The 14,569-nt window shown below is 39.1% G+C and overlaps 1 protein-coding gene across 7 annotated transcripts in view; it reads left to right on the top strand.

Annotated features, from left to right (window-relative positions):
- The window catches only part of BICC1 (BicC family RNA binding protein 1), a 304,780-nt gene extending 290,431 nt beyond the window's left edge, over window positions 1-14,349 (top strand). For 6 of the 7 annotated variants that reach the window (XM_073685482.1, XM_073685481.1, XM_073685480.1 and 3 more), the window contains 6 exons: window positions 759-798; window positions 2,228-2,382; window positions 3,996-4,149; window positions 7,308-7,468; window positions 10,001-10,100; window positions 12,168-14,349. In XM_073685482.1, coding sequence (XP_073541583.1) covers window positions 759-798; window positions 2,228-2,382; window positions 3,996-4,149; window positions 7,308-7,468; window positions 10,001-10,100; window positions 12,168-12,298 — 741 coding nt within the window. In that variant the 3' untranslated portion in view covers window positions 12,299-14,349. The remainder of the gene's footprint in view (window positions 1-758; window positions 799-2,227; window positions 2,383-3,995; window positions 4,150-7,307; window positions 7,469-10,000; window positions 10,101-12,167) is intronic. The other variant, XM_073685478.1, reaches the window with a different exon arrangement.
- The last annotated feature ends 220 nt before the right edge of the window (window positions 14,350-14,569 follow it).

Raw genomic sequence — 14,569 nt, 5'->3', positions numbered from 1 at the left:
TGCCAATGCAATTAACAGCTGATCAGTGGGGGTGCCCCGGGTGTTGGACCCCCACCAGTCTAATATTGATGACCTATTTTATTTAGAGAGAATATACTGTACTTCAATATGTTGTGCATGGAGAACCCCTTTAATTATTCCAAATCACATTTGTATCACATGTGTTAAATGCATCAGATGAGGTTAAGATCAATACCAGTCCATTACAGAAGTGCTTAAGAACATTTTTCTTGATCTATTGTACTAATTTAAACTAGTAATAGAAGTCAGCTCAGAAGGAAGACCTTTTTCTTTAAGTTGAATAATAGCAATTCTTGTCATTTATCGTACAGCTATTTTTAATGAAGCTTTGAAGTGCATTATGTTTCCAGTAGCATTTTACAGCAATCCTGTATATTGATTTTTGTACAATGAATTATAAAGCACATTATGTGCACAATTGCATACACCGGGGTAACCACCATATTTTACATAATTCTACCTCGCTCATCTGTATCTTCAGCCTTGCTGCAACATGAGCCTTAATATTTTACCTACGAATTATCCTTCTCTAATGAAGACCACCCCTGTCCATGTGTCATCATAGGGCATAGGAGCTTTAAAAACGAGATAGGGGGGTCTCCTTCTATAAAGGATTTGTTTGATAAAATACCCCCTTGTATATACATTTATTAAGGGACTAGTGTTCGTCATTAGGCTGAAGGGCCATGGCATTCCTGGTTTCTTTTGTAATCTATTTTATGTGCCCCTGTCTATAGGCCTATGACTACGAACAAAAGAAATTGTTAGCAACAAAAGGTATGTGACATTCAGTTTTTTCTGCTTTGGTTAAAATATGACTGAGTAAGAGATGGTGCATGTACATCCATAATGCATAGGGATGCCTTCATATACAGTACCCATATTCCATTACTGAGGAACAGGGCTGACCTTGTTAGATGATATCCCGTATACTACTTTCCGTTGATGCCATTCCCTGTGGTGTACTGTACATAATGGAATACTATGCTGTTTGCTTGGGACTATACAGTATGTTGCCCAAATAACATTCTTCATACAGTTTTTTTCCACCCTACACTGCAAAAAATTACAGTTCTTGCTCCTACACAATGCTTAAGTAAAATTACATCTTACAGTGGTCAAATACTACGAACATACGTCAACCAAATAACGTCCATACTCTAGGAGTGCTATACAATGTCTAAGGCAAGTAGAGGATTGCACCCAGTTTTTTTCCTGTATAAGAACAGCCCGGTCTTGATTGTAGGTTGTTTAGTACACTGTTGGGGCAGAGAGCCTGATTCCAGTGATGTCACTTGCTAGATGTGTGCTGTCGTTTAAATACAATCCCTGTTTTCTCTCTCGGATCTAGCAGTGCTCACAATACTGAGCCCTGTATAACCCTGCCCACACCACTGATTGGCTGCTTTGTGTTCATTGTCTTTTGACAGCTGCTAATCGGTGTTGGGGGCGTGGTTATACTAAGCAGTTGACTAGGAGGCAGACAGGTAGTTATAATCTCCTGCTGATAAACCCTGATTTTATTTAAACAGCACCACACAGCCCAGTAAGTGACACGCAGCTGGAATCAGGCTCTCAGCTCCTACATAATGTTGCTCTCAGATTTCTTAGCAAAAACTTGCCGACATATCCGAAATTATACTAGTTAAAAGGATTTAATCTTGCTTCGATTTGATTGGTGGACTACAGAATGGAGCTGTTGGCCTTTCTCTTTAGATAAGTCATGAAATAGAACTACTTGTAGACCACCCAAAATACTACCAGATCACCTGGTCCTTTGAGTCTTGGTAGACCCAGATCAGCTGTGCACTGGAGGCAAGAGGCTAAATTTGCCATGTATCTGACAATATTGGTAATAAAAAGAGGAGGAAAAAAGCAACTGCCAGTCCCAGTTGTTTCTAACCCCTGCCCCTCACAAAAAAGAACATGTGTCCAAAGTATATTGGACTGTTGTCCCTGATGATTATTATAGAAAAAAGTTGTCTTGTCTTTAGGTAAAAAATAGCATTATTGCACAAAAAAAGTAAAAATTATTTGAAAAATCTAACATTTTTAAAGCTCTTCAAACCACATGTGCATTAAAAAGCAAAAATATGCCTTGTAATCAACTGGTTACACTGTAAATGAATATCCTTGTAATGGATGCAGCTACATATTTCCGTTCTGTTGGGAATTGATGCCTTATACCTTTCCCTCATCACCTTAGCAATGTTGAAGAAACCAGTGGTAACGGAAGTGAGAACGCCAACAAACACCTGGAGCGGCCTGGGCTTCTCCAAATCTATGCCAGCAGAAACCATTAAAGAATTGAGACGAGCGAACCATGTGTCATACAAGCCGACCATGAGTACGACATACGAGGTATCTCAGGGTTTAGCACTTGTTGTGTCTTTCTGCCAGACTCTCTTTTTACAGTCTTGGCTTCAATGATGACTTTGTAAATGTTCCATGAGTGGATGTAGTTTCTACTATGGTGTGCATGGAAAATCTAAGTCATGCAAATATCCAAGCTGTAATAAAGTTCCTCTTGCTTCCATATGTTCATAGATCAACCTTGGTAGCCAGGAGATATTTCTGTAATTCTTATTTTTGGCACGTAATTTGGAATAGGTCAGATATTAGAGTCAAGTGCACTTATTTTATATTTGATATTAAGTAGGGAAGATGTTAGCAAGGCAATTTAACAACCTTTTTTCAATTTTAACTAGTAAATCCAACATTTGCTGTTTTAAGCTATAATTTGGTGTAATGCGGCAATTTTTTAAAGGGAATGTGTCGTCAGAAAATGACCTATAATTTAGATCAAGTGTTTGTAGTAAATGTATTTTGTCTATAAATCTTGCCAATGTATTTTCTCCCAACACAAAATGTATTACAAATACAGATTAGTAATCTTGCAATGTTCACACTGGCCACTGGGGGCGGGGGGGGTTTGACTCCTACTTCCTGTTTCAGGAAACACTTGTACATTAGCAGCTATAGAGTGTACACACTCTTTAGATGCTTCAATACAAAAGATAGGATCGAAGATCAGTATGAAAAAAGGGGTCGGGTCAAATGTGACACCAGCTATTGTGATAAACTCAGCTGTGTATAGAGGTGTTGCCTCTTACGACAAGGAAGCAGCTGTAAACTCTCCTTGAAAGGACAGGAAGTATGAGTCTTAATCTCAGTAGGCAGTGTGTGAAAACTGAGTTGTTTTTTTTTAAATGAAGATTATGGGAAAAAATTGCAAAATTTGGGGGGTTTTTTTAACACAAAATCCTATTTAAAACAGTGATTTTCTGACGTCTCATTCCTATTAAGTCATGTATATGGGAACCTCCCAACTGTAATGAACTAATACATATTGGAGAAGGATTGGATAGGTTGGGTTTTAATGGACTTATATTGTCAGTTTGGTCTCATAGACTAACTTTAAGTTTATGGGTTTTTTTAGCTCAGACTATGGTGTTGGGGAAAAAAAATAAAAACCAATGGTGTAATTGTTGTTTTCCATTACAACCACCTGAAAAAAGAAATCAATCAACATTTTCAATTTTTAGGCACCTCAAAGCTGCGTCTATTAAATGAACATCGCACAAACAAGGCCACGTATAGCTACTTGCACTGAAAAATGGGAGCGTGTTATAGCTCCTGGATTGAGTTGACATAATATGCACGATCCTTAATCCGCTAAACACTTTTTACAGCTTGGAACTGTGCATCTCAAGATCGAAGTTGTGAACAATAGAACAGTTATCTAAAATTATAAAATCTTCCCAAAACGAATCCTATGATCCGAATGTAGGAAGAATACACAACGCTCTATATCCAAAGTTTGAGCTCATGTCAGGTTCGTTTAGATAGCATGATTATAAATTTATGGGATCATAACGGGGCCGCTAGCTCACGTTAAAGGTGCTGTTATCCTTGTATATGAATGTGTATGCTGTATGTGAAATTCATGCGGAGGTTTTTTTTTGTGTTTTAAGGCACCTTCAATGTCGCTCTCACGGTCAAACAGTCGGGAACAACTAGGAAATGGTAGTGACTCTGATAACTGGAGGGACCGGAACGGGATCGACTCATCTCATAACGACTACTCAACATCAATTGGAAGCCCCAAAAGGAAGCAGAATAAATCCGGTAAGCATGTGTCACGAACTGCAGATCTGATCCATTCGATCTGCAGTGAGCATGTGTAGGGGTTTGATTATTTTGGGGGGTGCTTAGGCTTTGTAAAATATTAAACACCATTGTAATTTGCTAGTTACTAATTTTTTTTTTGGTAGCATTTTAACTCTTGGATATCCTGTTTTTTTTATGGAAAATGTCATATATTTGTCTAATCCACCGCAATGGGAAATGTTTAATGTGTCTACAAAAGTATTTTTATAATTAGTGTGTTCTGAAGTCCAGAAAATGGCAATTATACAGTGTTACATGGCTGTGTGGGTGCTGGCCGCTAGCACAGGAAAAGGAAGTTAGAATAGAGGGGGGTAACATCACCGCCCTGGGCAATGGGGACGAGGGAAGTATCGCTGGAAGTCACACTTTGGCCGTTTCTTGTATGGTGTCAAACCTTAGCTGGAGCCGGTGGTACACTGAAATAATTTAATGTTTTAATAGAATTATGAAGAATCAACTATTTTACATTTTTTTTAAATAAATATAGCTTAAAGCTTTAGATTAAATTGCTGCATGTTTTCCATCCAAAACATTTGGATTGAAAATGTGTTGCAGCAAAGTTTTTATATAATTTTAACAAATCTCATCCACAAGTGGCAGAAAATATCCCTTTGTAATGCATAGGGTGAAATTTGAGATAAAATCCACAATAGTCTATTTTTTTCATTCTGGGTGGACATAACCTACCTTTTTATCTTAGTTCTGCCTATTATTTGTGGCATACATACTGTAGACGAGTAGTGGACAGAAGAGGTCCATGTGCAAGAACAGTACATGGGCCCTTTGCAGTCCTGGAGTTCATCATGATTAACCATTAACAGCTTTAGGGGGTGTTGTGGGCCTCTTATCTCTTGGGACGCTGTGCAGCTGCGCAGGTTGCACCAATGGTATCTGCCCCTGCTATATACGGAATACTGTTATTATCCAGTGCTCAATTAAATTTTAGTCTAATAATGGTTCAAATTGCAAAGTGCTTGTAATAACTAGATTTTTTAAATTTGCTTTTAAAAAATAATTGTTCTCAAGAATGGAGATATTTTAAAATTCTATTGTTTTCCTGCTTATTTTCCAGCAGTGGCCAATTTCCTAGACTAAAAAGCACAAGTGCTTACAAGCGCTTTCCAATAGTTTTTAACCGCTGCTCTGAAGTTCGTCGGGTCCAGCTTCAGAACAGGCAGTCTTTGAAAATGCACCTCCAGTGTTGCAGAGATGAAGCTGCCTTTGTGTGCAACATCGGAGAGCGCACAGCTTGGTCCGCTGTCAATTGAGCTGGATTGCACCTCCTGGAAGCATGAAGCTGGGAGGCCGGGGTAGCCACGTGCTTCTGAAGAATAAGGATGAGAAAATCTCATTAATCGTGCTATGCAGCATCTAAATAACTATTCTTCAAAACACTTCCATATACTGCTTTAAAGGGTTTTACCATGAACAAACTTAATTTTTATCGATAGATCTTGGAATAATAATTTCCACAATTGGATGCATTTAAAAAAATTTAAAAAAAATGTTCCTGTCCCGAGAGAATCTTACAGTGCCTCTGACCGTGCAGCAACATGGACTCCTCATACCACAGCTCCCAACCAGGTTAGGATGCAAAAGAGAGTATACAGACATTACAGCATGGCGTCACAGCTGTTTGAGGTAAAACATTGCCTAAAAACAGGGATGGAAATATTTTATCTTACAAAACGAAACATTTGTGATGTCATGCTGTCCTGTCTGTATCCACTTTTGCTTCCCCCCCCCACCTGCCCAGGTGCTGCGGTATGATCAGACCATGTTCCTGCATGGTCAGACACAGTATTACATAGTACACAGCAGGGGCACATTTATAAGATTATCTTGGCACAGGACCTTGGGGTCATATTCGACACTAAACTTTCCTTTACTCCCTATATCCGATCGCTCACTCGCTCTTGTCACCTGCATCTTAAAAACATCTCCAGAATCCGACCTTTTCTCACTTTTGAAACTGCTAAAACTCTGACTGTCGCTCTTATTCACTCTCGTCTGGACTACTGCAACTCTCTCCTGATCGGTCTCCATCTTACCAAAGTTTCTCCTCTCCAATTCATCCTGAATGCGGCAGTCAGGGTCGTATTTCTGTCCAGCCGCTTCACCGATGCCTCCATCTTGTGCCAGTCATTACACTGGTTACCCATTCGCAACAGGGTCCAATATAAACTCATCGCTCTCACCCACAAAGCTCTCCACAGTTCTGCACCTCCTTATATCTCCTCTCTCATCTCTGCCTATGGCCCCACACGTGCCCTCTGTTCTACAAATGACCTAATACTAACATCCCCCATAATCCGAAACTCGCACCTCCGTCTCCAAGACTTCTCTTGCTGTGCCAGTTCTCTGAAATGCTCTACCCCTGACTGATCCCTAGCCCCCACGTCTTCAAGCACGCTTTAAAAACCCATCTCGTTAAACAAGCCTACCACCTCAACTACTCGGTAAACTAACTTTCCTCCGTTCCCTTCCTCTAAATATTATTCAGAATCTACACCTTACTATTCATCTGTCTCCACACCCTCAATGCACATAACTGCACTCGATACTTGATTATTGCACTTAAGCATACTGACTGATGACAGGACCATGCAGCTTTATATGAAAATACCTATTTATTATAATTGCTAGACCTGAAATAACAAGAACTTTCCACCTATTGTGTTCCCCCATTTCCTTGTAGACTGTAAGTTTGCCAGCAGGGACCTCACTCCTAATGTAACTGTTTAAACTGTCTCACCTTGTATTGAATTTATTGTCTGTACATGTCCCCGCTTAAATGTAAAGTGCTGCGGAGTATGTTGGCGCTATATAAATAAAAATTATTATTATTCACGCTACAGTTGGAACCATAGAAAAGGCTCAGGGCATGCGTTCTGATGGATGTTTTGGGTTAGTGGAAGTCTGGGAGTAGTTGCTGCTTTTGACATGCTTTAATCGAAGCCTTCTGGTGACTGCTGGGTTTCACTGCCTGCATGTAAATACTCAAGGTGGATAAATTGTTAGCTATATTGCTGTGTTCTATGTATCCTCAATCCTTTAGATACTAGATGTTCCATGAACCTGTGTTAACCTCACTCTTCCTTCCCCATATTTCACAGCAGAACACTATCTGAGCAGCAGCAATTACATGGACTGCATCTCCTCTCTAACTGGAAGCAATGGATGTAATCTGAATAGCTCATTCAAAGGCTCCGACCTCCCTGAACTGTTCAGCAAGCTTGGACTGGGGAAATATACCGACATCTTCCAGCAACAAGAGGTGGGCATGCTTACAGATCTGCCACAAGCTGCGAGGTGACCTCTTCCATCAGATCCCAGGGTCGTTTTGTGTAGTGATTGCGTTCTTCATGAGTATTGGTGTCTTCTCTCGTTGCCATCATGAATACTTTCTCCAATCACTGTAACCTTCTGTGAAATGTTTATGTAGAGACACTGGAACATTTGGCCTGTTTCTGGCAATACATGATCTGGATATGAATGTTTTTTTCATTTTTTTATGACCTCAGTGGAAGTCGTAATATTATGAAAATCTATACTTCTCTTGTCGTAGCTAAATCAGGAATTATTTAGACGTTAATTTGGCATCTCTGTAATGGCCTTTCCATTTAACTCTAAAATGCAAGATACACTCATAAAGCAAAACTCCTTTCATCTTCGAAACAAAGGTAGCTGTGTTTTTTTTCATAATCATTGCCATGTACAGTTAGGGCCAGAAATATTTGGCAGTGACACAAGTTTTGGAATTTTTGCTGTTTACCAACACATATTCAAGATAATATATTATTGTTAAATATCTTTTTGTCCACTTTCAAATAATTACTCCCCCCTAGATCTTTAACCCCTTCACGTCGTATGACATATATTTACGTCACGTGTCACATGTCCATTACTTTGATGCAGGCTCTGACGCTGAGCCCGCGTCTTTCCTTGACAGCTTATTTATTTGGCTGACATGTGCTTTAAACAGCTGCGGGTAGAAGGGAGCGGTCAGATTCACAGGGGAATTTAATATGCGCCGGCCTGAAACTCGTTATTAATCCCTCCCTGTCACATGTTCGGATGCTGCAGATGGGTTGTCATGACAGCTGGGGGCCTGCAGAAGACCCCCATGCCTGTGCTTACGATACTCCTGTGAACGCCGGCTCGTGGCCGACGTTCCTACATCGTGATTTCTGGTATGTATAGCACAGGCGATAACAGCTTCAAGTCTCCTAAGGGGACTATTGAAGTGGAAAAAAATAAAATCTGAAAAAAAGCACAAGTTCAAATCAGCCCCCCCCCCTTTTTGCCCCATTTGAAAATAATAAAAAAATGTAAAAAAAAAAAAACACATATTTGGTATCGCTGCGTTCAGAATTGTTTGATCTATCAAATTATAAAATTAACTAGATCTGTAAACGGTATAGAAATTTAAAACACTATTATGTGTTTTTTTCTGTTTTTTTTTTTTATGGGAGCCTCTTATTGCATTGTTGCAGCGATCAAAAACAAAATCAATAACCATGTCTGCTCAGGGCGGTACAAAAAAATAAGCCCCCCACACAGCCCCAGATCCCAAAAATTCAGTGGAAGAAATGGTACGGATCTCAGAAATTAACAACAAACGCAAACACTTTTCATGCGAATTTCAGAATATTTATTTCACCACTTGAATAAAAAAGCTATACATGTTTTGTATCTGCATACTCACACTGACCTGGGGAATTGTATGGCCAGGTCAGTTTTACCATAAAGTTGAACATGGTAAATAAGAAAAATAAAAAAAAAAACTATAAAATTGCACTTTTTTGCAATTTCACCGCACTTGGAATTTATTTCCCGTTTTCCAGTAAACAATGTGGTAAAATCAATGGTGCCATTCAAAAGTACAACTTGTCCGGAAAAAAACAAGCCTTGATACGTCCATATTGACGGAAATATGCAAAAAAGGGGAGGAAAACTGAAAATGGCCTGGGGGTGAAGGGGTTAAAGACTTTTTTATTTTTATTGGTTAGAGGTTTGACCCTAGTTTCAGAACGCATAATTAGCCGAAGCCAAACCTTAGTCAGTGATTAGCAGGGTAGAGTTGTGATATTTACCCTTAAATTGCTAGATTAGAAAACGTACATTTGTTCCTTGGTGCTCTGTCTCTGCTCCTTGGTAGGAGTATTACCTGGGCTTGTACAAGAGTTCTACATGAATTAAGCTTGAGAAATATTTTGGGCAGATCAATCAGATTATTTTTTTAAGAACTATTTGGTTTGGAAACAGCAGTCTTCATAACTCCCCCGTCTTAAACATAATAGACTTGATTTGACCAAATATTGTAGGTCTTTCCAAGTAGAAATCTGGTTCTGTTCACTTGAAAATGACATGTTTCTTGCATTCAAACCTTTGTTGGATGTGAATTTACAGTGTTAACCAGGGAAGAAATGATTTTCCTGGCTGCAGTACGGCTTTACTGGGTGTGTCTGGTGCAGCTATATAATCATCTGCATGCATACCTAAAGGAAGAACTTCACGAAATGTCATTGTTTTCATTATCTGAAAGCTTCGTAGCCTCAAATCTGTTCTGGTTTTTCTCAATTGTTTTGGCTAATCGGAGACTCATGAAAATGCAACAATCTCCACGATTTGAGGACATGGCCCCTCGTTTTTGCAGGGCTTTTTATGCCAACAACTTGTATAGAAATAATTCCCTTTAACTGCCCACATTCATGTACAGTATGTAACGCTGGTACAGAAGAGGTACAATATGGTTTCTGAACTGTATCACTGATCATGATTCTAACTCCCTTATTTTTGCTCTTAGATTGATCTACAGACATTCCTCACACTGACCGACCAGGATTTAAAGGAGCTTGGCATAACGACATTTGGTGCTCGGAGGAAAATGCTGCTGGCAATCTCAGGTAATGTACCATTTGCTTTCACTTCCTGACTAGAGATGAGCGAACCAGAGTTGTAAAGTTCAGGATTTGTACCAGACAGTGTCCAGTGCTGAACTCCGAACACCAACTTTTCCTAGAAGTCTGATTTACAGTTTGGTAGTTTGGGAAAAAGATTTTTCACAACAAATTCTGGTCACCACTGATTTCTATGGGGTTCAGGTACAAGTTCTGGTACCTGAGCCAAACTTTGGACTAAAGTTTGTTCAAACATGAACGTCAACATGTCTGCTCATCTGTATTCCTGACTGATATGCATAGTGTTCTGTAACTGGATCCAAGATTCGCCCATGTAAATGTCTTCAAGGAAGTGGTGATCTTTAGTGGAACTCCAGACAATAAAAGGACAAATGTCCCTTAAGCACATCTCTTGCAAGCCAGGACTCCTGGCCACCTTCTGTGCAAGAGACTACAACAAGTTAATGGAGCTTTGTTCTAGTTCCCTGCACAGCAGTTTTCCAGGATCATCACTGTACAGGGGGGAAAATGGGTGACGGAGCCAGGGTTGCCCCATAAACAATATATCACCACCACAGGAAAGCTGGTAGATCTCTTGATCAGTGTTGGACCCAGAGATCATAGAACGGGAACATTTTATATCGGAGGGTAAGAAGTTCTATCATAAAGGTCTTCTATGGCCATTGTCTAAGAAATGTGCTACAGCATTAAATGAATGACCAACTACTCAATACATGGATATGTCAGGTCTAACTGAGCAGCTCTTACTCTTAGTTGGCTATTTGAGGATTGCTATACAGTGAGGCTCCAAGTAAACTCTTAAATGCACTTCAGATTGAGGATGAGACTATTCCTTATGAGTCTTGATCATTTTTCAAGATTTACCAGTTTTAAAATTTAAGCAGATTGGTACAGGACATCGGAGCCAGCGTGGTACACAGGCAGCTAGCGTTATGTAGTATTCTTTTCTGTATTTATTCTTTGCTTTAAATTTTAGAAGGAATAAGTGCAAATGCAATAGAGAAGCCTAAATGGCCTAAGAAATAATAATGTGTCTCAGATCAGGCAGCTGAGTGGTGACGCACACTGAACTCGTCTGCGGAACGAGTGGGAAAACTTTTTCAAACCATTCTATATTTTCTATGCATTGCATGAGCCAGTGTTGAGACTGAGTTCATACAACTTACAGGAGAGTTAATGAAATACTTAGGAATAAGGAAGAAGATGGTGTTTGGAGACGTTTTACTAAGGGCTTTACAGCTTGTATTTGAGCCTTGATGCTACAGCAGTTTATTAATGTGTATTTTTTCCATGAATCGTTGAGGATCATAAGCTGACCACATACATGGCTGAATGATCATTCAGAAGACAGCTGACAGCCATCTCTCCTGACTCCTCCATATAAAGGAACTTTTGGCTCTACGTTCCTGTGTAATTTGGACTCTGCCAGAATCACTTACAAGTGGCTTATCTCTGTGCTGAACAGAAGGAATGGTTGTTAAAAAGCAACAAGCTGGCTCATTTACTCTCCCAACCTAATTCGTGGTGGGAGAGTCAGGAAGCCATCATATATATATATTAGATGGTCATTCAATGCTTGTTGGGGCCTTTAGACTGGGTCTACATAACCATGTCACCTCCACGGTGTTCCTGTGGACGGTAGTCTCCAAACAAAGTCTTCATGTTGTCGAAACCAATCCTGGAATTTATGGTAAATCCAGTGACCCTTTGGCAATAGTCTGTTGAGTGATTCTCATGGTGTTCCTTGTCCCGGCATCTGTCAGATGCAGTTTTGCCGTGAAGACCTAGATACGCTGATGCGCTCATTATTATCTCCGCAGTTTAGCCTCAGTCTTATAGTCTCTATATAGGAGTAAGATATTAGAAAATGGTTTTCAGGCTATGAACGTCTTCAGGGGGGCGTCTTTAAACAATTGCCTTCATCCCTGCTATGAAAAGGAAATGCACATTTGTGTTCAGAAAATGATCATGTAATATTGCTCACTACACCTTTATCACCCTGTTTTTCATAGTTGATTCCTTTCTGAATGAACTTATTTTTTTTATTTTCAGAACTGAATAAAAACAGAAGAAAGTTGTTTGAGCCGACCAGTATCCGATCTTCATTCTTGGAAGGCGGAGCGAGCGGACGGCTTCCACGCCAGTATCACGCAGACATTGCCAGTGTCAGTGGTCGCTGGTAGCAGTCAGCAGGATCACAAGTGCAGAGAACCATCATGGCTGACCTGTGGACAAACCCTAGCTACAAATTCTATTTTTTTTATATACCATCAGCACTTTAACGTCAAGGTACCACGGACCAAAGTTATGTGTTCACACAAGTACTTGTTGTTCAGAACACCAAATGTGGGATATGTTTTTGTTTGACTGTGTAGACTGGACCGAAATGCAATAGCAGAAAAAAAAAAAGTTTAATGGTTTTATGTTTTAGTATTTTATGTATAACTATAATAATGTATGCACTGAAATTTTACCTTTACTGAATGAAGAATTAATCTCTCAGAGCTTCGAGGGCATGACCTAATGGTTTTATTGTGAAGGAATTTTCTAGTACTCAGTAGTAATAATAATCAGATATTTCTGCACTTTACATCCTCCCCACTGTGTCTCCTGTGGAAATCTCATGTTCTCTCCTCTCCCTCCGTGTAAACCGTTTGTCACTAATCACTATCATAGCCTGATGCATTTACAGCGGCCACAATCCATCCTCTGTAAATTTTGTAAAATATTTCTATGTAAGCTGGAAACTGGGAAACATTTTGTGATTACTGGTAGATGACCTTTTTTTTATTATTATTCTGTTATTTAATAATCTCTGAACGCTTACAATGAAACCAGTTCACTGTAACAGATGAAAGGACCAGGGTGGACTTTGTAGTTAGGATTTCTTCTCCTTTGCACTTATCCCCAGAAATGACAATGCAAACTAAGAAGCAGGAGATGATGCTTTGTTACATTTACCTAAACCAGCAGGTAACCTCCATCTGCTTGTCCTATGGCCTTCCATTAAAAAAAAGAGAATTGAAAACCGCTAAGCCAGTTTAATTTACCAGTGCCTAATGGGGATACTCTTTATATATTAATAACCAAAGGTGAAAATCGCGCATCAACCACATCCATCACTTTTATATACTGTGAAACGTCAAGGAAGCCTAAAGTCGCACTATGTGACCATAATCTTGAAGGCCTTGTTACGATGTCTCAATAGGAGCAGCCAGGTTACATTTTTAGAGAAGTAGGAATTGCATGTACTGTAAATTTTCATTGGACTGTAAAGAAATCTTGTTAATCCTCTTTATACAGAAAGCCTTAAAGCTCTATAATGTGGAGCTTCACCAGCAGTGAGACATTCCACCTGGACAAGTGCTCTTGATTAGTGGCACCTTTAAGGGTCTGAAAGCAAGGTAAGGCCGACAGGCCAGTCACCGTCTCGCCAGTGATTTGCTTTCATAAAATAATTTGCCACATGACTATTTGCACACAAAGGGAATGTTTTTTTTTTGTTTTTTGTTAATTTTTTTTAAGATATATAAATATAAATCTATTGCTGCAGAGTTGCATATATGGGGCATAGGCAATGCAGCAACAAAACAACTGTTGATTTTCTAATAAGTCACTATTGAGCGGTGGTTATAGGGCTTTGCACACTACGTTTTGGTGAACCACTTCCTTTTACAAATTTTGTAGTGTTAATACTAGAAAGCATTTTATGCCATTTATGGATCTTTTCGGACTCCCACATTTTAATAACACACATGGGTACTGAAACTTTGTACTATTTTTTTATAGTGTTTATAATTCCCTTTCTATACTATTATGTTTAAATTCTATGACTTGATCTTTGAATATAGTTTTATGTGACGGGGTGTGGCACGGGAATATTCTATCACCCATAGGTACTGCAAGAGTAATCAGAACATACATTGTATGTACAATAGACCTCTAGAGAATCCTTCTCACGGCTTTTTGTTTTTTCTTTTTTATTCCTGATTCATAAATGACAGCGTATGCCAGATTACTTCCATCGCGGCATTTGTTACTTTTATATTGTGCCTTGAGAGTGACAAGTTATCTGTAAATGTAGAACAGATACAGATTGTTTCATTCAGGGGGGAGGTGAGGGGTCAACATTTTGTTTTGTTTTTTTACCTTTTTAATTATGGATTGTTGTGACCATTAAAATGGAGTTTTTTTTAACTAATCATGTGTTATTTTCAAGAAAAATAAATTTATAACCCCCAAATTGTGTAATTGTTGTTTTTATATATTGTTTTATAATTTCTTTCTCTTTCCAAGTAGTATAAAAACTGAAAACTGAAAGAAGGTGAAGACATTTTTAATAAAAATCAGTAGAAAAACAAGAGTTTTGTTAAAGATTTAAACGGGTTTTCCAGGCTTTGGAGTTGATGACCTTCTGATAGGTCATCGATGCCAGGTCGGTGAGGTAACTGTAC

The sequence above is a fragment of the Phyllobates terribilis genome, unplaced genomic scaffold, assembly GCF_046119375.1.
Source record: "Phyllobates terribilis strain yellow unplaced genomic scaffold, ASM4611937v1 Scaffold_5__5_contigs__length_657084704, whole genome shotgun sequence".
Classification (NCBI taxonomy): domain Eukaryota; kingdom Metazoa; phylum Chordata; class Amphibia; order Anura; family Dendrobatidae; genus Phyllobates; species Phyllobates terribilis.
Note: the sequence above shows the minus strand (reverse complement) of the source record. Positions and strands in the feature narration are given on the sequence as shown.